Source organism: Emericellopsis cladophorae, assembly GCF_022114955.1.
Source record: "Emericellopsis cladophorae strain MUM 19.33 chromosome Unknown NODE_35_length_235423_cov_114_473664, whole genome shotgun sequence".
In the NCBI taxonomy this organism is placed as follows: Eukaryota; Fungi; Ascomycota; class Sordariomycetes; order Hypocreales; family Bionectriaceae; genus Emericellopsis; species Emericellopsis cladophorae.
In genome coordinates this window covers 135,801-156,854 of record NW_026250960.1, presented here as the reverse complement: position 1 = coordinate 156,854, position 21,054 = coordinate 135,801, and the positions used below count along the sequence as shown (strand labels likewise).

Genomic DNA, 21,054 nt, shown 5'->3' with positions numbered 1-21,054 from the left:
GGCGTCCACCTCCGGGTCGGCCCCGCCATGTTCCCCATAATCATTCCCCCACGGGGCAAAAGTCAGAATCTTGTCCTCGCAGATGCCGTTGGTGGTCCATCTCGGAAACTTCCACGTGGTGCACACATGCATGGCCATGAACCTCTGAGCAGTCCCAGATTATATATCATGCACAAGCCTTCCTTCCTTTTCCTCGAGGAATCAACCACCCATCCTGCCTCACTCCGAAACGCAAGCGGCCCATAATGTCGCCACTGTCCAAGATGCTGCCCAAGGCCTGGTCCCAGATCACGCCATACCTGGCTTTCAACTGCTGCGTTTTCCTTCTCGGAGCCATCATTTTCGGCATGTGAGTATATGCCTTCTCAATGGGCGCGGGCCATGGCTTGCTGATACTTTCTCCAAGTGATACTGGCTCCTTTGGCGGATTGCAAGCGCTCCCTTCTTTCCTCAACGACTTTGGAGTGCCAGACCAAAATGGGGTGTATGAGATGCCGCAGCTGCGACGCTCCCTGATGAACTCGCTGCCCTGGATCGGCAAAATCCTCGGCTGCTTTTCCTCCGACATTTTGATTGATCGCCTGGGCTTCAAGAACACAATGCACGTCGCGGCCGGTGTCCAGATTGTGGGTGTGATCTGTAGGTAGCCTGCTGCTCGTGTGTTGCTCGTGTCTCCAGAGCGCTGACTTGGCTATCGCAGTGGAAATAAGTGCCAATCACTGGATGCAGTTCACCATTGGACGAGACGTGGCGTACTTTGCCGTCGGCCTCGTGGAGAACGCAGTCCCCTCGTACAACGCAGAGACATCACCGGCCGCGACCCGCGGTCTGCTCTCCGGATCGATCATGTTCGTCACCGCACTAGGCAACCTCTGGGGTGCCGGCATGTCCCGCGCCTATGCGACGGAGACCAGCAGTAAGGGCTGGATGATCCCGACCGGCATGCAGTTCATTCCCGCCGTCCTTATTCTCATATTCATCCCCTTCACGCCAGAGTCGCCGCGCTGGCTGCTGGCCAAGGGTAGGTTCGACGATGCGAAACGGTCGCTCGACAAGATCCGCCACAAATACGAGGTGGAGGATGGGTCCACGACCGCGGAGCTGAACGCGATGAATGAGCTGGTACAGGAATCCCTGGCCACCGAGGAGGGGGGCTGGCTCGATATCTTCCGAGGGAATTACCTGCGCCGCACGTGGATAGCCGGCACGCTCTTCGCCATCCACCAGAGCAACGGCAATCAGTTTGTGCAGTCCTACGCAGCGACCTTTTACGTTCAGCAGGGGCTCGGCGCCATGTCATTCACGTACAATATGATCGGGCAGTCCATGGGCATCTTGGGCTGCTTGGTCGGCGTCATCCTCTTTGACATCACAGGCCGTCGGCCCCTCCTCATCTACGGCAGCGTCGTGTGCACGTTCCTCCTGTTTCTCGCGTCGGGCATTGGCGGTTCCACATCCAACCCCGGCCAGAAGATCACGCACACAATGATCTCCTGCTTTATGATTTTTCCCGCCTTCACCCGGATTGCCGCCACGAACACGGCTTTCCTGACGGGAGCGGAGATTGGTGGTGTGCGATTGCGAAAGAAGATTATGGTAAGCGATCTGGCCCCTTTTTTCCCCTACTTCTTTGGTCCTCACAGGCCCCCTCCTTTATCGTCGCGCTAACATCTCGCAGGCATTTGGTCTTTGTGTCGATGTAGCCGCAGCGTTCCTGGTCACGTTTGTCACGCCTTACTTGTTGCCGATTCTGGGCGTCAACATTGGCTGGATCTTCGGCGCGGTGTGCGCCTTCACTGTCGTGTGGGGCTGGTTCTTCTTCCCTGAACTCAAGGTGCGTTCTTGGTGCTCGCTCAACGGCGAGGGGACAACCGAGTCCTCGGCTCTTCCTGGGTCAACGCTTCAAGTTGTGGAATACACTAACATTTGCTTGCAGAATCGGTCACTCGAGGAAGTCGACGAGCTCTTCCGGGCCAACCTCAAGGCGTGGCAGTTCAACAAGTATAAGACGTACGGAACGGCCGCGACGCTCACGGCGATTCAAAACGGCGATCGTGATGCCGCTCAGCGGGCGACTGCAGAGGAGAAGGTGAGCCGCTCTGCCGAGCGAGAGGGGCACTGAGGAACACGAGCTGACGCAGGCAGGCGGTCGCGACACAGAACGAGGCAATCTAGCTTGTGTGGCAAGAGATGCGGTCAACGGGACGGTGGGAGCAGAACGCAAACAGGCCGCCTCGCATGTACTCAGTATACAACTGCATGTCCTTCATTTGTTTTGTACCGCGATGGGCGCGACAATATCTATGATAAGGACAGATTGCAAATGCCAATGATGAGACTGGCGACCTCGCCTCGAAGAATGCTGGAGACCGCCGTGTCGTGTCAGGGCTACACCAAGCCATTGACCTAGCTCCGTTGACGGGACATTTATTGAATCTTCCATGAATAAAGGTACGCTCTGTGCAAAGAACCTAGATTTTTCGCGATCAGTACAAGGCACCAGTCTGAGCCGCAAAGTCAAAGAGCATCTTGTCGTTGATCCCCGTCGCCCAATGTATGTCATCAGTCTAATTGACTCGACTCGGAGCACTCGACCAGACATTTCGGCTCATTGTGCCTTTTATGTATTTGTTTCCTTACCGAGCTGTCTCTTTTCTTTCGATGGCCAGTTGACTAGGTTATCTGCGTTGAAAAGTTGACACCAGTTCTTCCGGTTGTTCCGTGCTAGTAGTAGCGCAAAGGCAATCTTTGCCACGGGTGTTTTCCTCTCGGGGATTGAGTTGATCATTCGAGACGCTTGCGAGGTTTCGCGAGAACTGCTGCCTGGTATGTTGCATGTAAGTGACACAACGCAGGATACTCTCAAAGTCAAGACGCCTCCTATGCACGGATAGGAGAAAGTGAAGGGAATGCTCAAAGCCAGTGTGAATTGTGCCCACACCAAACTCGTCCAAAATGCCAATGTACATTCTCCCTCTTGTCAACGAGGCCATTGCCCACACTCCAGGATGGAACAGCGCGCTGTTGCAAGAACTGGGCCAACCCCATGGGCAACGTGGTCACCTTCTGGCACAGCTGGCCACTCAGCAGTACCAGTTGGGAGACGCAGATGGAATACCTCGCGGAGCGAGGCTACCTTGTCATCGCGCATGCTCATCGTGGCCATGGTCGCTCGAGTGAACCCCGGGCCGGCAACAGCATGGGCACCTTCACCGATGACCTCGCCTCGTCAATATGGGCCTGAAGACTAGCGCTGAGGGCTCCTCACAGACACAGGCTCTTGGCTCCGTCCACATCCATATTCAGGTTGCCACCAGTAAAGCCCTTGCAGCGGCAAGATATACATGGGTCCGCCGTGATGAGCATCCTTTGCTCGAACCATGCCCAGCTCGTGCTGCTATTGATACGGGCGTCGGGCCGCTGCTCGTCATGGAGGCGAAGGGTATGAGAGAAGCCCAGGGCCCATCATCCAACCCGAGTCTCTTTTTTTTCGACAGTCTCCAACTGCGACATCAACGCACCGCGCCCCTTGCTGATCACGTACCATGTCTCTGGCGAAGCACCCGGCCGGCTTCGAGGCCAAGACCAATTTTGCCGACGAGAGCATCAACCCGGACATGATCACTGTGTTCCCCGCCGGCAACGCCCACGGTGGTGGCTTGGTCGGCGCCAGGTGACGGCCGTGGAGGTCCCCTCCCTGCCATGCCCGAGTGGCTTAGTCGCTGGGCTGGGGGAGATCAACGTACCACGTCCACGATCACGGATCTTGGCAATGGTGTGACGGGTCGGATCTGGACCTGTGCTGGGATCCCAGGTCTGCTTCGATATGTCAAGATCGAGGGCCACGACCACAGCTACCCGCGGTCTGGAGAATGATCAGCTCTACATTACGCCTGTGACTCTTGGTTTCCTGGGGGCGCAGTACAAGCCATCGCTCCAAGGGCAGGAGGGTTCGTATACAGATTTCACAGCCTACATGTACTCTTCCCGTTTCACTCATCGCTACAGTCTGGATCCTGGATCAGCTTCACTGGTGCACATAATGGTGGCATGACGCAGTACCGCGTACCGCTGCGAGATTTGAATGCCTAGATACATGTAGCTATGACCTGTCCCATGACTCCTTACAAAGCGTTGATCAGGGCGTTGTACGCCGCCTTGGGCTGGTAGTTGCGGTCGTAGAGGAGGGGGTTGGTGTCCGAGCGCCAGCTGTCCTTGTCCGAGACGCCCCAGACGGTGATGCCGACGCACTTGGACACCTCGAGGCAGCTGTTCATGACGGTGAGGTAGTCGTTGGGGGCGGCGCCGGAAATGTCGAGCTCGGTGATGGCCACCTCGTTGACGTTGGAGGCGGCCAAGGTGCGAAGGGCAGCGGGCACGCCCGAGGCCGGGTTCCAGCCACCCGGGCCGGCCAGATGGGCCTGGGAGCCGATGCCGTCAATGGGGATGCCCTGGGCCAGCCACTTGTTGACGTGATCGACCATGCCGCGGGTGACTTTGGCGTAGTTGGCAATGTCGAGGTTGTAGTCGTTGATGTAGAGCTTGGCGTCGGGGTCGGCGGCGCGGGCGGCGCGGAAGGCGATGCCGACAAAGTCCTCACCGAGAACGCGGCTGAAAACACTGTCACGGAGGTTGCCGTCCTCGGCAAAGATCTCATTGACCACGTCCCAGTGGACGATCTTGCCCTTGTAGCGGTTGACCATGGTGGTGACGTGGTTCTCAATGACCTGGGTCAGGGTATTGCGGTCGCCAATGTTCTTCACCCACTGCGGCAGCTGCGAGTGCCAGACCAGGGTGTGGCCGCGGACGAGCTTGCCGTTGGCCTGGGCAAAGTCGACGACGGCGTCGGCGTTGGAGAATGTGAACTGGTTGCGGCTGGCTGTGGAGGGGTGTCAGTGTCTGCTCTGAAGGCGTGTCTTCTGCCGTCTCGCCGCTGGGAAGATAGGAAGAAAGGGACGGAACTTACGCTCAATGGCATCCCACTTCATGCTGTTCTCGTGGGTCACTTGCCCAAACTCTTGCTTGACAATCGTCGTCAACGGGTTGTTGTTGAGGTGGTAGTGGTCCATCTCGGCGCCGAAGAAGAGCTTGCCCTTGGCCTTGAACTTGTCGTGCAGGCCGGCACCACCACCGCCTCCATTCGTTGGCTCGGGCTCGGGAGGATCAGGATCAGGATCACCACCGCCAGATCCAGGAAGGCACTGGGAGTACCAGTCGCTGAGGCCATGTGAGTACAGTGGTCTATTGGTCTATCTTCTGCGGGGGGGAGGGGAGTGCTTACTTGATGTACTGGCAGGTTGCGCCTGAGACGCAAGTCGTGGGGCCATTCCAGCCGTTTCCGCCACCTGTGCAGCAATACTCATCAGCAAGCGATCCATTTCGAGCGGCAAGGGTGTCACATACACTGGTCCCAGAGGTTGCCCTGGGCGAGCGCGACGGCCGGGGCGAGGGCCAGCACCAAAGTAGAAAAGTGCATGATTGAAGAGTCCGAGTGTAACTAAGATGGGTGACCTGGATGTGGATAGGGACAAGGGAGTAGGGAAGATCGACCGTTCCTCGACGAACGTCCCGCACAATATATACGCTTGTCGTGGAGCTACCACAAGATAGAAAGAAGTTCAAGGGCAAGGACGGTTGAATGCGCACATGGCATCTGAATTTAACCGGTTTTTCCAGTGCATACAAACGGCCGCATGAACCAGAATGGTCCTTGGACCGTTTGCCAGCTGAGAATGGACGTTGATGCCCCCGGGTCAGGCTTGGGATTGGAGTGCTGGCGCAGCAAATCCGACAGCTGGAGGGGCGGGGCTTCAATGCCCGGCAAATGCAATCTTACCCGGTCGAGAGCGTTCGCCATTGGAAAATTCATCTGGGGTAATGGCAGAGTGCCGGGTTGGGCGGGCTTGGCAGCCGTCAGTTCCTGGTCGAAAGAAGAAATCTTCGGAGGCTGAGACGTGGATTGCCCCTTTGGGCCACATCGCCAGACACCGGCTGATACCGACACTCGCCATCGACTCCCGCTTGGATTCAGATGGCCATGTCGACCCCGCAGTTGATTAAAGTGTTCGCTGCAGTCATGTCTGTCTCTTCCGAGGGTACGTATCCACGAGCACGGGTGGGAGCGCCCATCGGAGATTTTGCGGTACGTATCCGGTATGTAGGCATTGTCAAAGCCTATCATACTAGCCGGTCTGTCTCTAGTAGAGCGTGAATGCAGAAGAACGTCAAGATCTTGCAGTCAATCACGTGTGGGGGAGTGTTATCGGCAGTTGTTCTGTTAGCTCGCTCATTTGCACCACTGTAGGCGCAATCCGCAATCTCACTGTCCGCTTGCTCACTTGTATAGGAGAAGAGCTCATGAAACATGTTTGGGCACTTCTATATCTAATAAACTTACAATTCATCTAACAATCTAGTGAAATTATGAGAGATTCAAGGGGCCACAGACGTTAAATTGTGCGCAAGATAACTCACTACGGGTCAGGTTCTCGTTTCATACAAGGCCCCAACTCTCCCGCCCATGACATATCCATGGATAGTGAGGCTGAAACGCGCAGTATCCCGTTTTCAGCAAAACAACCCTGAATACGTATCCGTCAAAGTGTAATTAGGCAAAATTTACCCCACAGCAAATACTTCACGGCTGCCTGTGAAGATCAATTGGCGCCAAGCTACAAAGCGTTGATCTTGCACCACGCATCATATACATGTACAAACAACATATGGCCGCATAAAATCCCAATTTAGCATCGCATTTATCCATCACCGGGGACCGTAAGCACTTCCTGTTTAAATGGCCGTCTTCCATAGACAGGCTGCATGGCCTTTTCCAATCACAAGGTCACGACAGCCCCAGCCAGCTCGCATCGGACAAGGCAGCAAAAGGCGTCAAAGACTGCGTGATCAGTCCTCTGAGCCGTGCTTATGACATGGAAATATCTCTCTGATGTGACTCTGCTTGACTTAAAGCTGATGTGGCTCTGCTTGACTTAAAGCTGATATGGCTCTGCTTGACTTAAAGCTGATACCCGAAATGGGAGGATTCTCAATGCCGCCGAGAGCAATCAAGCCTACCAATGGTTCTTCATAGTCCTTCTGCTATGCTTGACTGCATGTTATATGGAAACATGGAGGCCAGGGCTCGTCCATATTGCCTCGAACCTATAATGCCCTCCCGCTTCTCGTGGTGAACAACGGTTCGCCATAAACGTCCAGCCACACCTCGTGGATGCTATCAGCCGCCATGATGAAGAATCTGAACAGACGCAAGGCGAGATGTTGCGGTTTTTAAACAAACGTGAATTTCCGAAAGGGGAAGTTGCAGTGACTGGCGAGGCATGTCTTCTCTCTGTCGTGAATCTGAATCCTACTGCCGTTTCAGCGCGCCTCGAATCTGACGGTCTCCATTGCATTGATTCTGACAAAAAGAGATTGGCATGGCTGACAAGTGGCGACATCTCGGTGCGACTCATGTCTGCGCCATTCGCGCCTTTGATGCACGTGCATTGGCCGTCATTCAACACTTGCGTGTGTGGCCTTGCAGAGATTGATCACGGACATGAACCTCAACAACATGGGTCAGCAGTCGAGTGGCCCGTGCTGGAGGCTGTTCTCCAATTTCGAATAAAAGACCCTTTTATCTGACTTATTTTTTCAAAAACATCACAGCTCCATGTGCGGAACCGCAAACGTGACTAGGGACAACAATGTTTCGTAGCACAATCACTGATTCTGGAGCAGAGAACCAGTAATCCTGACGACAATATTCTCGAGCCTGTAAACATGTATTACTGACGGAGTTCAATCGCGTGTGCACAATAGTATCCATGTCATTGGTTTCGTCCAAGTGCCACGGTACTAGGACTACCCTAGAGCCCTAGCTACTATTGGACGGAATAGTGCAAGAACAGAAGTTATCTATATTTATTAAAGACCCCATCTGTGAGAAATTCACTATCGAGTATGAGTAAGGAACCTCACGCTTCTTACTACAGCAAATCCCAAGAGTCTCTCGCTGGCTGGCATATCGATTCCATGCGGCGCAACAAAATACCGGACACCGATCGCCGATATGCGAACTGTTCTAAGCAGAAGATGCAGGGCTTAAAAGTCTAGCCAACGGTATTGCACCGAAAAGCGGATCCAAAAGCGGCAAGGCAGCGCTAATCCCCAAAGGTCCAAACCCTCAAGAATAGACGTCCATCATTGGACGAGCAGCCTGCTAGCGCTCACCTTCCAGAGCGAAGCCGTCCGCTCTGAGTAACGCAGGCGAATGCGAGCTCTGGTTCTTTTACAACCGTAGCCAAGGTGACTGTATTCGCTTTCGCTGTCGGTTATTATCTGCTTACCGTATGACGCCTAGATTTTATCTTCCGGTATAATTCCATGGGACGATAAATAAGGGCTTCAAACCTCAATCCCAGCCGTGAATCCTCCATACTGTACCATTCATCTAGCCAGCGTCTCAACTCTACCAGCAGAGGATTTATCACTTAGACTTGCCCCCTGATTTAGGCACATACCAGTCGACAACATGGCGGATGGCCAGGGCCAATATCCCCCCGAGCTGCAGTACATCATCGTTTTTGGACCTGATTCGAACTGCACACTCGAACTGTGCCCCCTCGAATGGAGCGTATACAAGTACAGGCCCTCGCTGCCAGCCAACATCTCGTTTCTCGTACTGCTGGGCATCGCAGCACTCACCCATATCTACCTGGGCTTCCGGTGGAAATGCATCTGGTTCGCCGTGTCCATGGTGCTCGGCTCGGTCTACGGCATGGTCGGCTACGTGGGCAGAATCATGATGCACGCCAACCCTTTCCGGTTCGATGCATTCTTAATGCAGGTCGTTTGCGTGACGGGTGCCCCCGTGTTCTATACAGCGGCCATCTATGTCACATTGTCACAAGTGTATGTGGGTTCCGATCATTTCAAGCGATCCACACTAACACCGTTGTTAGCATCAACTACTTTGGCCGCGAATTCTCGCGCCTTCGACCAAAGTTGGTCTACTGGATCTTCATCCCCGCCGACATACTCTGTCTCGTCCTTCAAGCAGCCGGGGGTGCCCTCTCCACAATCAGCTCAGGCTCCAGCCAGACGGGGATCGACATTGCCATGGCGGGTCTGATCCTCCAGGTGGTGGTGATCTTCTGCTTCTGCTCGCTCTTTGCCGATTACATGATCCGCTTCTTCCACTCCAAGCACTCGCGCGCCCTGGAAAAGAAAGAAAAGCTGTTCTTTGTATTTCTGGGCGCGGCCATTGTTCTCATTGAGGGCCGATGCATCTTCCGCTGCTACGAGCTGAGTCAGGGATACACCGACTCGGACTTGATTACCGACGAAGCGCTTTTCATCGGTCTTGAGGGAGTGTGAGTTGCTGTACTGTCTCGAATCGATGCAGTACTAATCATGTTTTAGATTGATACTGGTCTCTGTATTCTGTCTGTGCATTGGCCACCCAGGATTCATTTTCAACGGTGCCAAGAGCGCGGCTGCTACGACAGGGGCTACGAGCACCTCAGAAGACATCGAAACCTCACGCGACAAAGCAGCGCCAGATCAGCGCGAGCATGAAGTGCCTGTTCAGAGTCGGGGTCCTTGATGTCCCGAGGCTCATGTTTTGTGCGAGGCCTCCCTCTCCCGCGAACAGGTCTGTCTTCATGTCTGTTTCCCCTCTGCAGGCTACGAGGGTAGTGTTGCGCCTTTGATGTACAGAATATGCAATGTCGCATAGAGAAGAGCTTCAGTCATCTGTTCTTAGACCGATTGCCAATGAACTCGGGGTGCCCAAGATAGAAGCAAAGAGAATGACACGTATCAGCCATTCAAAGCTTTTCACGGCCTGCAGAAACCTGACATCCTCTTGGGAGAGGAGCTAAGATTTGCACCAGTGAAAAATATCGTGACAGAGCCTTCAATGCGGAATGGCGAGTGATAATTAAGCCTAGTACTCTCAGACATGCCTCGCCAAATTATATATCTGTTCTTCCCTACTCCTCCTGCAACTTGGCAGCGAACCACGGCACCATGCTGTCCACCGTCGGATGCTTCCACGTCAACGTGGGCGGCACCTTGATCTGGAAGAACTCCTGAAACTGCCTTCGCAGCGCAACAGTCATGACACTGTCAATGCCCAGGTCATTCACCATTGTTCCACCATCAATCTCCGTAATGTCAGGCATCATCAGCACCGCGGCGATACACTGCCGAACGCTGACCTCGAGCCACTGCCGCAAACCCTCTGGGTCCGTCGGTCGGGCATTGATACTCGCGCTCACACCGCCAAGGCTGTCCTTTTCCTCCTGCACTTGTCCATTGACTTGCGCCCTGGGGCGTCGCACGACAATGTCTTCCAAAATAGGCACGGCGACAGGGCTGCCCTCATCAATCGCCAGACAACGCGTGACGACGGCCGAGCCAATGTCAAACCGGCCCAGATGCTCCCAAGCGCGAAAGGCCTCCTCACTCGAAATGTCTGTGATCCCCTTGCTTTCAAGCTCGACGGTCAGAAACTCTGTAGAAGCCCCCATGCCACTGCCACGCCAGGCTGTGAACTGCATGGCCACTGTATTGTCACCCTGCGCTCGCCTGTGGTATGCCATGGCATCTAGGAAAGCATTGCTTGCACCATACGACGCCTGGCCAGCTGTACCGACAAGCTGGCCGATGCTCGAGTACAAGACGAAAAAGTCGACAGAACCAGGAGGGAAGGCCTCGTGAAGAGCCAAGGCACCATTCACCTTGGGTGCCATCACGCGACGGAACGAATCCCGACTTGTCTCGAGCACAAGACTGTCTTCCAGGACACCTGCGCAGTGCACCACGCCAAGGACACGCGGCAGCTGCATGTTGTCTAGCGCGTGCAACAGAGCCTCGGATGCATCGGGCAGGGACATGTCAATGCCGGCTGTGCACACAGCGGCACCAGCTCTCTCCATGGACTGGATGCGACGGATGGCGCCAGCGAAATTATCATTGTCGGCGACGCGCTTGGCCCAGCTGGACCGTACAGGGAACTGACGACGTGAAACAAGCAGGATTCGACGGGCGCCCTTCTTCACCAAGAAGTCGGCTGTATCGAGTCCCAGTGACCCAAGACCACCAGTGATCACGTATGTACCGTCTGGCTTGGGGAGCAAAGTCACCGCCGCGTCTGAAGCATGTAGCTTCTTGCGGGAGAGTGGCCTCATGACGGCTCGTCGGGGCAGCCCATCAATATTTCGGATAATGTCATGTCCGCGGACGTACATGAAGGCCAGCAAGGAGGAAGCGTCAGGAATGTCATGGTCAATCAGTCCTCCCCACGTGTCAGGGTGCTCAGCAGCAATGATGCGTCCGAGACCAATCAGGGCACCTTGAGCCAGTCCGGTGGGCGACAAGCCCTCAAAGACACCGTTGGTCAGGATGAACATCTTGCAGACCTCGGAGAGGGAGTGCGTCGCCAGACACTGGAGCAGGCTGGCAGCCTCCCAGACAAACTCATCGGCAGCGGCAGCGACTTGCTCCACACTGTCCACGGATCCAGGTAAATACACGACCGTACTGCCTTTTTGCGACAAGACATTGAGCATCTCAGGGGTGGCGGCGAGTTGCTTGACGGACGTCGCGTGCATCACGGACCTCGCCATCGGCTGCATATAGGACCGCACGGCCTTGACTTGCTGCAAGCTCCGCGAGACGAGTAAGACATGGCCAAGCCGCCTCGGTGTCTCGGAGAATCGGGCAGGCACCCAGTCAATCTGGTGGACAAGGCTGTCCACGCTGCCACTCAGGCCAGCGCCGCCCTCGACCTCGGAGAACTTCATGGACTGGATCTGAGCGATCAGATGACCACTCTCACTCAAGATGTGGACGTTGGCGGCCAGTGCCTTGTTGTTGGACGCTTCTTCCACGTGGAGATAGGCCATCTTGGGAAGAGGATCCCGCGAGTGCAGCAGGACCTTTTCAATGGAGGAGATGATGCGCAATGATGGCTTGTTGAAGAAGATGGACGATCCAACGGACGTGGCAGCATCAAGCAGAGGCGCCCACGAGAATGAATCCCAAGGCAGAGTGTCCTGTCCAGGGAGCATATCCACGTGCACAATCATCTCGGTCTCCTTCCCGTAGTGCTCGACCACCTGCCACGGGAAGGCGATGCCAGCGACGCCAATCTTGCTCAAAAAGTCGACGGCAAAAGAGTTGGGGAGCTTGATGCCAATGCGCTCGCGAATGGCGGCAATGTCAATGGGCAACGCGGCCGTCTGGGTGTTGTTGTCTTGGATGCGACCCCATGTACAAGCAGCGTGATGAATCCAGAACTGGTCGCGGGACGGTTTCGACCCTGTGTCCTCATTCGTTGAGGCGATGGACACCTTGTCTCCTTGTACAGCAACCTGGATCGTGCGAACATCGTTGGTCATGGACACGGGCACACGGAGCTGAATGTCTGACAGCTCTCGGCCACCCGTTGCGTGGTGAAAGGTGTTGATGTAGACACCCGCCGGTATGATCTCCGTGCCATCCAGCGGATGCGTTCCTGGGAAGGGTTTGGTCTCGATAGAAAGCTTCGTACCGAACAGGGAGATGTCTGTGCCCCCGACAGCCGTGCGTCGGCCAAGTAGGTGGTGTGTTTCCGCGTCGTGCATAGACGCCTGTTCAATGGCGCCGGTCTCAACTTGCCTATAGTACGGCTTGTGAAACCACGGTGATTTAGGGACGCCAGTACACCAGTGACTCTTGTCACCAATGAATGACCCAAAGTCCACGTCGGCCCCGTGGACGAGGAGCTTGGATATGGCGATTGTGATGGTCTTTTCCGGCAGGGTGTTGCGTCTCATCGTGCAAGCCGTGACAAAGTCTTTCTCCTTCAGACCTACTTCGAGAAGAGTTTCGCGCACAGAATGAAGGACAACGGGATGCGAAGATACCTCCAGGAACATGCGGTGTCCATCATCTGCAGCAGACTGGATTGCAGAACGTAGCTGCACCGGCTTGACCATGTTGTTGACCCAGTAGTCAACGCCACGCGGTTGGCGCCCACGAGCATTGTCAAGAGACGTCGAGTACAGCGGAATAGTTGGCTCCTGAGGGTTGAGTGCGCCGTCCAACGCATCGCGAAGTGGATCCTGGAGTTGATCGAGCATGGGACTGTGAAAGGCAATGTCGGTCTTGACACGAAAGGTCTCAACGTCCTGATCGAGGAACTTTTGCATCAACTGCTCCACCGCTTTGGCCTGTCCGCTCACGACACAACTCGACGGGGACGAGTCGATGGCCGCGACAATGTTCGTGCGGTTCCCGAGTTCGGCCTTGACTTGCGAAAAAGGGGCCTGGATGAGGGCCATGGCACCCTCGCCCTCGTTCTTTCGCACCCACGCCAGTAGCTTGGCACGTCGTGAGATGATCAGAGCACCTTCTTTGGGCGTGATGCATCCAGCGGCCACAGAGGCGGCAATCTCGCCAATCGAATGCCCAACGACTGCGCCGGGACAAAGACCTTTGGCCATCAACATGCGGCTCAAGCCGTATTGCACCGCGTACGTTGCAACTTGGGCACGTTCCGAGCTCTCAAAGTCACCTGTGGCGAGTGCCTCGCGGATGGAGAATCCTAGTTCCCCTTGGATAACAGGGTCGATCTCTGAAATTGCATCTTGAAAGTCATTGCTGTCCAGTTTGCGACCCATTTCTAGCCATTGAGCGCCATGACCGGAAAACACCCAGACAGGGGATGTTGCCTGGGCCGTAGAGGCTGGTAGAGCGCGCCCTGAAAGAACAAGGTCCTCTTTCTTCAGGGTGTTGCTCGCAATGCGTCCAAGAAGTTCAGTCGCATTGTCATGGTCACGGACGAGCACGACAACGCGGTGATCGTGCATCGCCCTTCGCTGGCCCAGCGTGTTGGCCACCAGGCGTAGGCTGGATGCCTGACCATTTGGTGTGACAAGCCAGTCTGCTAACTCTCTGACTTGCTGTGACAAGCGCTTCTCCAGCGGAGCTGTGATGATCAAAGGGACCAAGTCGCTCTCAGCTGGTAGTAGTTGGGAATCGACGGGCATACTTCCCCACTCCTCAACGATTGCATGGGACACGGTACCACCATACCCGTACGAGCAGACGGCAGCCCTTCGCAGACTTTGTTGCTTCCACGGCTTCGTGTCGCGGACAACTTCCAGTCCGGACTCGGCCCAGTCAACGCGCGAGTTCAGCTTGTTAAGGTACGTCTGAGGCGCCAGTTGACCCTTGTACACGGCCATGACAGCCTTGATCATGCCAATGGCGCCAGCAGCTGCCTCGAGATGACCAATATTGGGCTTGATGGAACCGACCTGGCATGGTGCTTCTCTCGGCCGTTTGGCACCATGCCCGTATAGTTTTGCAATGGCAGAGATCTCGGTGGGATCGCCTAGCGGTGTCGCCGTCGCATGGGCCTCGACATAGCCGACCGTCAAGGGGTCGACTCCAGCCCGCTGGAGAGCTCTGCGACCAACGAGCTCCTGCGCATCTGTGTTGGGAGCCATGATGCCATTGGTCTTACCATCCTGCGCCACAGCACTCCCCTTCAGAACAGCCAAGATGCGATCACCGTCTCTCTGTGCACTCTGAAGATTCTTGAGGACAAGCACAGCGCCTCCTTCGCCTCGAGCATAGCCGTTGGCGGCTTCATCAAACGAGCGGCAAATGCCTTCTTGTGACAATGCTCCAGCCTTATCCAGCATACGTGTCAGGGCTGGGGCAAGCAAGACATTGACACCGCCCACGAGAGCAACTTCAGACTCTCGTAGCTGGATCGCCAGTCGGCCGCTGTCAATGGCGACGAGTGAAGAGGCACAAGCAGCGTCCACGGCGGCACTGGGTCCCATGAGGTCCAAGTGGTACGACACACGGTTGGCAACACCATGCGCTGCCGTGCCGATGCCCATCCATGGCTCAATATTTGGTATGTCCTCCATCAGGAGACGGGAGTAATCGTCCGAGTCGATGCCCATGTATACGGCCGTGTCCGATTTGGCGAGGTCTTTGGGGTTGATGCCCGCGTGCTCGAGGGCCTCCCAGGATAGTTCGAGGGCGAGGCGTTGGTGCGGGTCCATCTGCTCGGCCTCCTTGGGCGAGATGCCAAAGAAGGATGCGTCAAAATTCTCTAGGTTACGGATAAAGTAGCCCTTGTTGAGCGTCTTGTCGATTTCCTTGGCGTTGCGTGTGTCTCGTCGGTACCAGGGCTCCCATCGGTGTGAGGGGACCTCGCCGGAGCCGTCCTTCTTGTCGAGGAGAAACTGCCAAAGGTTCTCGGGGGTATCATTGCCACCCGCTGTGCGGCAGGCCATGCCAACGATGGCGACCTCCTCCAGCTCGGGACTGAACCCGTTGGTGTGGCCGTTCATTCTTGCGAATTATGTGTCTAAGGGGGGTTCTATGGTGAAAGAATGTGGTGTGTCTGTGCAGAGGAAGCCCAGAGCAACAAAGAGGAACAACAACGCCGGTCGCAGTGCTCAACTTATAGTGTTTTCCGTCGCCTCTCTTTCTATTCTAACCTGAATCCGGCATGGGTTGCATCTCCAGAATTGTGGTCCATTGAGGTCCATGTTGCGTGCTGGACAATGACACCGCACGGTCCAGCAAACTAGTCCGCCAGACGGATAGACAGCTCAGTCCCCGGTGGTCATTGCGCACCCACCATCGCGAGATGATGCTGATAACGCACTCGGACCAGCAGATGGCCTGTGTTCACCACCAACGAGGGAATACAACACTTCGATCTTGCACTAGTACGCGGTAGATCACCACTGGTCCCTTGGCGGTGAATCTAGTGTAGACCCTAGATGTTCGTTAAGGCTCAGACATCAAAAAGCAACGACGATGAGAAGTTTTGAGAGCACATCATTCTGGAAGCAAGAGCACGTTTTCAGACTAATTGCTCGTGGTTGTTGTCAATAAAAGTCCTCAATAATAAGCCTGCATGCCCAGGGTCGCATTTCCCGATATCTCGGTAGCGAGACCCAAGCACCCGGGACTTGAGTCTTGGGTGGTGTTGGTCGCATCAGACAACAATGCTACCACATTGGGCGGGCAAGCCAACCATGGGAGGAGAAGGGGACAGCGCAAGGTCGAGACCCGTGCGACACAATAGGAACCACATGGTTCAGACATGGAGAGACCTTGTTCATGCCAGCCAATGACGAGGGTCATCACGACTATCACACAAGTGGCTGTACTGCGTAGCCCCCACGGTTGCCCACCGACACCAGACCAGACACCAGTTACGCATTTACGTCGATATGTCTCACTCAGGGTGACTCGAGGGCGCACGGATGCCGCTAAAATGTCGACGTCTGTCGCCTCGCCATCTGAATACTCACACTTGATCTCTAACCACCACCAGACCAATCAACTGAAGTTTCAGCGGTGCAGTTTCCTCTTCCCTCATCTCATTCGGGAGCAGCCCGAGTGCCCGCCCGACCACGCTACTAGACTAGTACAAGCCCCACGTGTACACGATCCCATTCATTGCTTCTGCAAAATGATATTCCAAAGAGTTTTCCAGCTATTTTCTCCACCGTGTCTGATAGTGATCGTCAGATGAAGACCGCCTCAGACATCGGTAGCTACCCCATTGGCTTGCGCGAGGAATCTTGCTAGGGCTGCAGTCCCGACCTGACGGTGATGGGTCCTCTCACTCTGCCGGTACTGGCTCCATGCCCCAGTCCATACACTAACGGACCCATGTCGGGCATGGGGGTTTTTCTGCCGGGTCCTCGAGACGACAGTCGAAAATTGACGTGGGATACGCTAATCGGGCAGAGGAAAGAGACAAGATTCGAGAGGCCTAGTCCATCGACACAAAAGCGGACCCATGATGACTCTGTCTCGAATCACTCGGTCCTTGGCGTCGAGTTTTCGAGCAACTCCCTGATGAGATTCTCTGTCTTGTGGCGAAGCAGTACATAGTGTCATTCTCTCACAGACAATTGCTCAGGATCCCCAGTGTTTCCTCGCAGCAGTCTGGTTTTTCCACACTGCCGCTGCAGGGCAGTGGTCTTAGACAGCCATTTTTCGTGATGACTGCATGTGGGAATCAGAAGCATGTTCAGGCCTTGTCCCCATCTTCTCAAGGTTACGTAGGACATGTGTACCGTCGCTTTGCATGGTTCGGAAAAATGGTCGGACGAGCCCTCAACCTAAACATTGTCAATATGCAGCTGCTATCATCCTCTGGTGATTCAGCGACACGCGAAGCAAAGGTGCGGTGGCTGCTCGTGGTGGCTTCACGATTTACGCAAAAGGAAAGATTGTCTGGCTCAGAACGATTGATGGCAAAACGCCCTTCGAGGCGCTCGGGTCAAACGCGCGGGCGCAAAAGCGCCAGCGTGGCAAGCGCTTATTGTCCAAAGCCAGGGCGGCTCTTCTGGAGCAACGTGGAAGGCTGACAGGGTGTACTAAAGCCCTTAGCAATATAAGTACCCATTCTCACCAAAGACATTCCTTCGTGGCTCGTCTTTGCTTTGACACTTCTTCGCGACTCAGCTCATCTTTGACACGAGAGTGATGGACAGCTGGCTGTGAAGATCAACTCGGACACCTCCAGGCACGACGACATGAGCAAGAAAAAGGACAAAACTAAATCAGAGGACGGAACCAAGGATTGGGGGGTGAGTTCGCCATATAGCGACGTGTGATTTTGTTGCCAAGCTATCAAGCGGTCCAGCACATGAGATGGGTAGTCATTATACATCTATACAGTGAACTAACAAGTGATTCATTCGACAATGCAGTTGACGTTCTATAGTGCAACCTCGTCTCTTCCTACTTCAGACTCGAACAAAACTACACGATCGAGGCTTCTGCAAACCTAGGTGGGATATCGAATACTGTAGCTGACCATGCTGTCCGATGTGTGCGTCGGAATCGTGGTGTCGCATATCAAACAGGCCAAAAGGGGATTCCACATGTGCTCTGAATGTGGCTAATTAGCTAATTAGCGTACATACGCAACATCGCACAAACCTCAAAAGTTCCCCGGATCGAGAATGATCGCACCAAAGATGAGGACTGATACTTGAATTGGTCGCCGGCGACAGGACGACTCCTGGACTATCTGAAGCAGGCGCGTGTGCAAAATCTAGTATCCCACGAGGCTATCTATGGCGTTGCCACTGTGGTGCACTACTCACGGTACTACACTCTCTTTCCAGGCATGGACACATCATTCCGTTTCAGTTCTCGCCATATGTAATATATCGGAGCGCTAAGGAGGACGAATACTGGATGCACACATTCCTGGAGGAGCTTGTCGAGCTTATTTCAAATGGCACTCCAGGGGGGCCAGACGGGCACCGTATTTCCGGCACATGATTCGGTGGAAGTCGTTGCCAGTTACAGAAGTAGTCTATGCCTAATTTCATCTTCTGTGTTTGAATAGCAGTTTTGTACTCCGTACGGTTCGCAGCCTTCTTGACTCCGCCAGCATCAAGCAGGCTCCGAAATCGCCTGAAGCGCCATGATTCTATTCTCGTGATGCAGATACTTAGTAAACACAGCCTACACTCAGCCCGAATCTATACCTGAGTCCAGTAGAGCCCGTTTATCATGGAGCCTTGCATCAGCGTTATTGTCTTCTCGACAGAATCAGTACTATCTGGGTCATCTGGGACCAACGTAAAGTGAAATTTATTTCCTTTGTTAGTCGAGACCTACTTTCGATGAGATAGAGCAAGTATAGGATAGAGGCGGTATACCTTGAATGACTCTAAGAAGCCGGGTTGATTGTAGCACCCTACATTGTTAGGATGTGGACGAACGCAAGTTGTTAAAGAATCAAGCACTTCTTCACTGGACCCGTCGATGTCAAAGTACATGGTTTCGGCGAAATTAGAAGGCCTGCATCTCCCTACTCTGCGGCATCCGAGGGGGACATCGTCACTGTCGTAGTGGAACTCAATAGTCCTCAGGCAGCCTACATCGACAGTGACTGACATTCCGGTCAACATAGGGAGATACATGCTTGCGGGCCCTCCGAACATCGTCCAGCAGATTGGCTCGTATCGGGCCATGGCGTTCTCTCGCGCCGTGAAGCTGTTCTCGTTCAGACATAGGCCTGTTTTGGGAACCCGAGGATACCAGAAAGCCGAACAGCGCTCCCAGCGAAAGACAACCCAAATCGCGATGTGTCTCAGTGAATGCTTGTGCCCTAAATTGATAAAGGGCTACGGAGTAACTTCCTCCCCTAAGGGTGGTCTCCTCTTCATGGAGTCATGTCAGCGCTTGGACCGAACCTGTCACCACATACTAGTCTAGTACTCAACTACATGCTCACGTATCTCAAGCTTCATTTCATCGCCAGATTCTTCATTCCCCACCCTCGCTCGCAAACAACCATGCTCGCCCCAATAAAGACCCATCCGCTCACGTTCTAGGCGTTCTCTATCGCCCTCCTGCGCGTTCCAGAACTCCTCGCAGAGCCAACCTCTGCGTCCACTACCACCACGTCTGATGAGCCAAGCTGGACAGCCTCGCTCTTCGCCGCCCTATGCGAGTACCCCAAACCATTCCGCGCTCTCGCTATTAGTGGCTATTAGTGGCAAGAACTACTGCTAGGATTACTAAGATAACAATCAGCCTTACGACTTTATCATCTTTCTCGCTGGAAACCCGCACACCGGCATAGGCACCTGCAAGGGTGCTTAGGCGAAAGTTTTGATGATAGCGAAGGTAGCACCAGCGGGTGCGACAACCCGTACCTGTCAGTGTACGACAAGCCCGTGTGCCCAAGTCCCAGCACCACAATTCCGGGCGCCTGCGCAGCCCTTGCGTCACCGTCTTCTGTCACGTCGATTTGCGGGTATACGGCGCCCGGGAATCGCTTCAGCGAGTGCAGGGCTAGTTCCGGTACACCGGACTGCCTGAGTCAATATGCTGGGTCCGACGCGTGCAACTACATCGTCTTCAATCCAAATGGCGAGACGTTCTCCGTATGAACCCAGTTGTCGCTGGACCTATGAGGATAGCAAATATGATGCTGTGTATGCTGACACCTGTGGCAGTGATGGTCCCAGTCAGGATGTGTACGAGAACCTGTGTCCCAAACCATCCAAGGACTTGACATCTTCTTGCTCTGATTCGTCTGCGACCAAATTGGAAAGCGATTTTGCTAAGGGCGATGCTGAAGCCGTCACCAGTGATGACAGGGATAAAGAGGATGCTGCCCCAGCGTCTGCGGGCCTCTCCCTCGGGGCCCTCATGGTTGCAGGGCTGGCTATGCTTCTATAGCTGTCTGTGTATCAACTTTGAAGTACGGTGGTCCGTCTTTATGATTTATCTGGCTTAAAACAGAAGGACGTCCGTCGTGGTCCGCTGATACAAGGCGCGTCCAATCGAACCGTAAGCGTTTGTATAGCCTACAGCTTGATCCTTTGCCTGGATTGTCACAGTCGATGCGCCGTATCCCTCCATCCAAAAATCGCTTGGTGTCTATCTTGGGAGTAGTGGGTGCAAATAGATTTGAACATGATTAAGCCCGCACATGGGCATCCTCGATATCTAGAATTGGACGACACAACGTGATCCAACTGGTATTCAAGAGAGCCACTACGGGTGGACATGATCCTGATATGCCTTCTTTATCGTGGCCGGCTAAGCACAAGTTGGTGGGGAGCTCTCTTACAACATGTATGTGACGTCCCCGTCAGGCACTGCCCTCATGATACGCTCTGACTTCGGACACGAGGCGAGATTACTAGTCGTTTGTATGTATAGTATTTGAATAATGTACAGGTACTGACATCAGCCTTTCCCCCGCATGCATCTCACGGGTGGGTTTGATTGAGGAACACAGAAAATCCAACGGAAGGGCGTTTTATCGCCAGCTTCGGTGCGTCGACTGAACTTGAAGTTACTATCGACGGCGTCTTATTAAACACGCAGTATGACATTTATCATATTCTTGCCTTTGTTGGAGACATCGGATACTCAGTTCTTTTCTGCACTTCTCAACGTGTTACGCACGTTGTACGTGCTGTTGGCAGCTTGCCGTGACCTCATGCAGGAGGCCGGTCATTGCGCATGGCTGCCCAACTTCTG

The 21,054-nt window shown here is 54.4% G+C and overlaps 4 protein-coding genes across 4 annotated transcripts; 2 read left to right on the top strand and 2 right to left on the bottom strand.

Moving 5' to 3' along the window:
• Positions 1-245: 245 nt before the first annotated feature.
• On the top strand, positions 246-2,175 carry J7T54_003037 (uncharacterized protein; the record flags this gene model as incomplete). Its single annotated transcript, XM_051507753.1, has 6 exons — positions 246-349; positions 407-639; positions 701-1,596; positions 1,679-1,834; positions 1,937-2,089; positions 2,146-2,175. 6 exons carry the CDS (start codon positions 246-248, stop codon positions 2,173-2,175), a joined length of 1,572 nt encoding a protein of 523 aa, XP_051361114.1.
• A 1,361-nt stretch (positions 2,176-3,536) lies between these two features.
• On the bottom strand, positions 3,537-5,476 carry J7T54_003036 (Endo-beta-xylanase D; the record flags this gene model as incomplete). The annotated part of the gene is made up of 6 exons (XM_051507752.1): positions 3,537-3,697; positions 3,747-3,865; positions 4,129-4,879; positions 4,967-5,217; positions 5,282-5,345; positions 5,404-5,476. The coding sequence occupies 6 exons, from the start codon at positions 5,474-5,476 to the stop codon at positions 3,537-3,539; spliced, it is 1,419 nt and encodes a 472-aa protein (XP_051361113.1).
• A 3,057-nt stretch (positions 5,477-8,533) lies between these two features.
• J7T54_003035 (uncharacterized protein) lies at positions 8,534-9,607 on the top strand (the record flags this gene model as incomplete). The annotated part of the gene is made up of 3 exons (XM_051507751.1): positions 8,534-8,913; positions 8,964-9,374; positions 9,424-9,607. 3 exons carry the CDS (start codon positions 8,534-8,536, stop codon positions 9,605-9,607), a joined length of 975 nt encoding a protein of 324 aa, XP_051361112.1.
• A 388-nt stretch (positions 9,608-9,995) lies between these two features.
• J7T54_003034 (6-methylsalicylic acid synthase) lies at positions 9,996-15,362 on the bottom strand (the record flags this gene model as incomplete). Its single annotated transcript, XM_051507750.1, has 1 exon — positions 9,996-15,362. The coding sequence occupies one exon, from the start codon at positions 15,360-15,362 to the stop codon at positions 9,996-9,998; it is 5,367 nt and encodes a 1,788-aa protein (XP_051361111.1).
• Between the last annotated feature and the right edge of the window lie 5,692 nt (positions 15,363-21,054).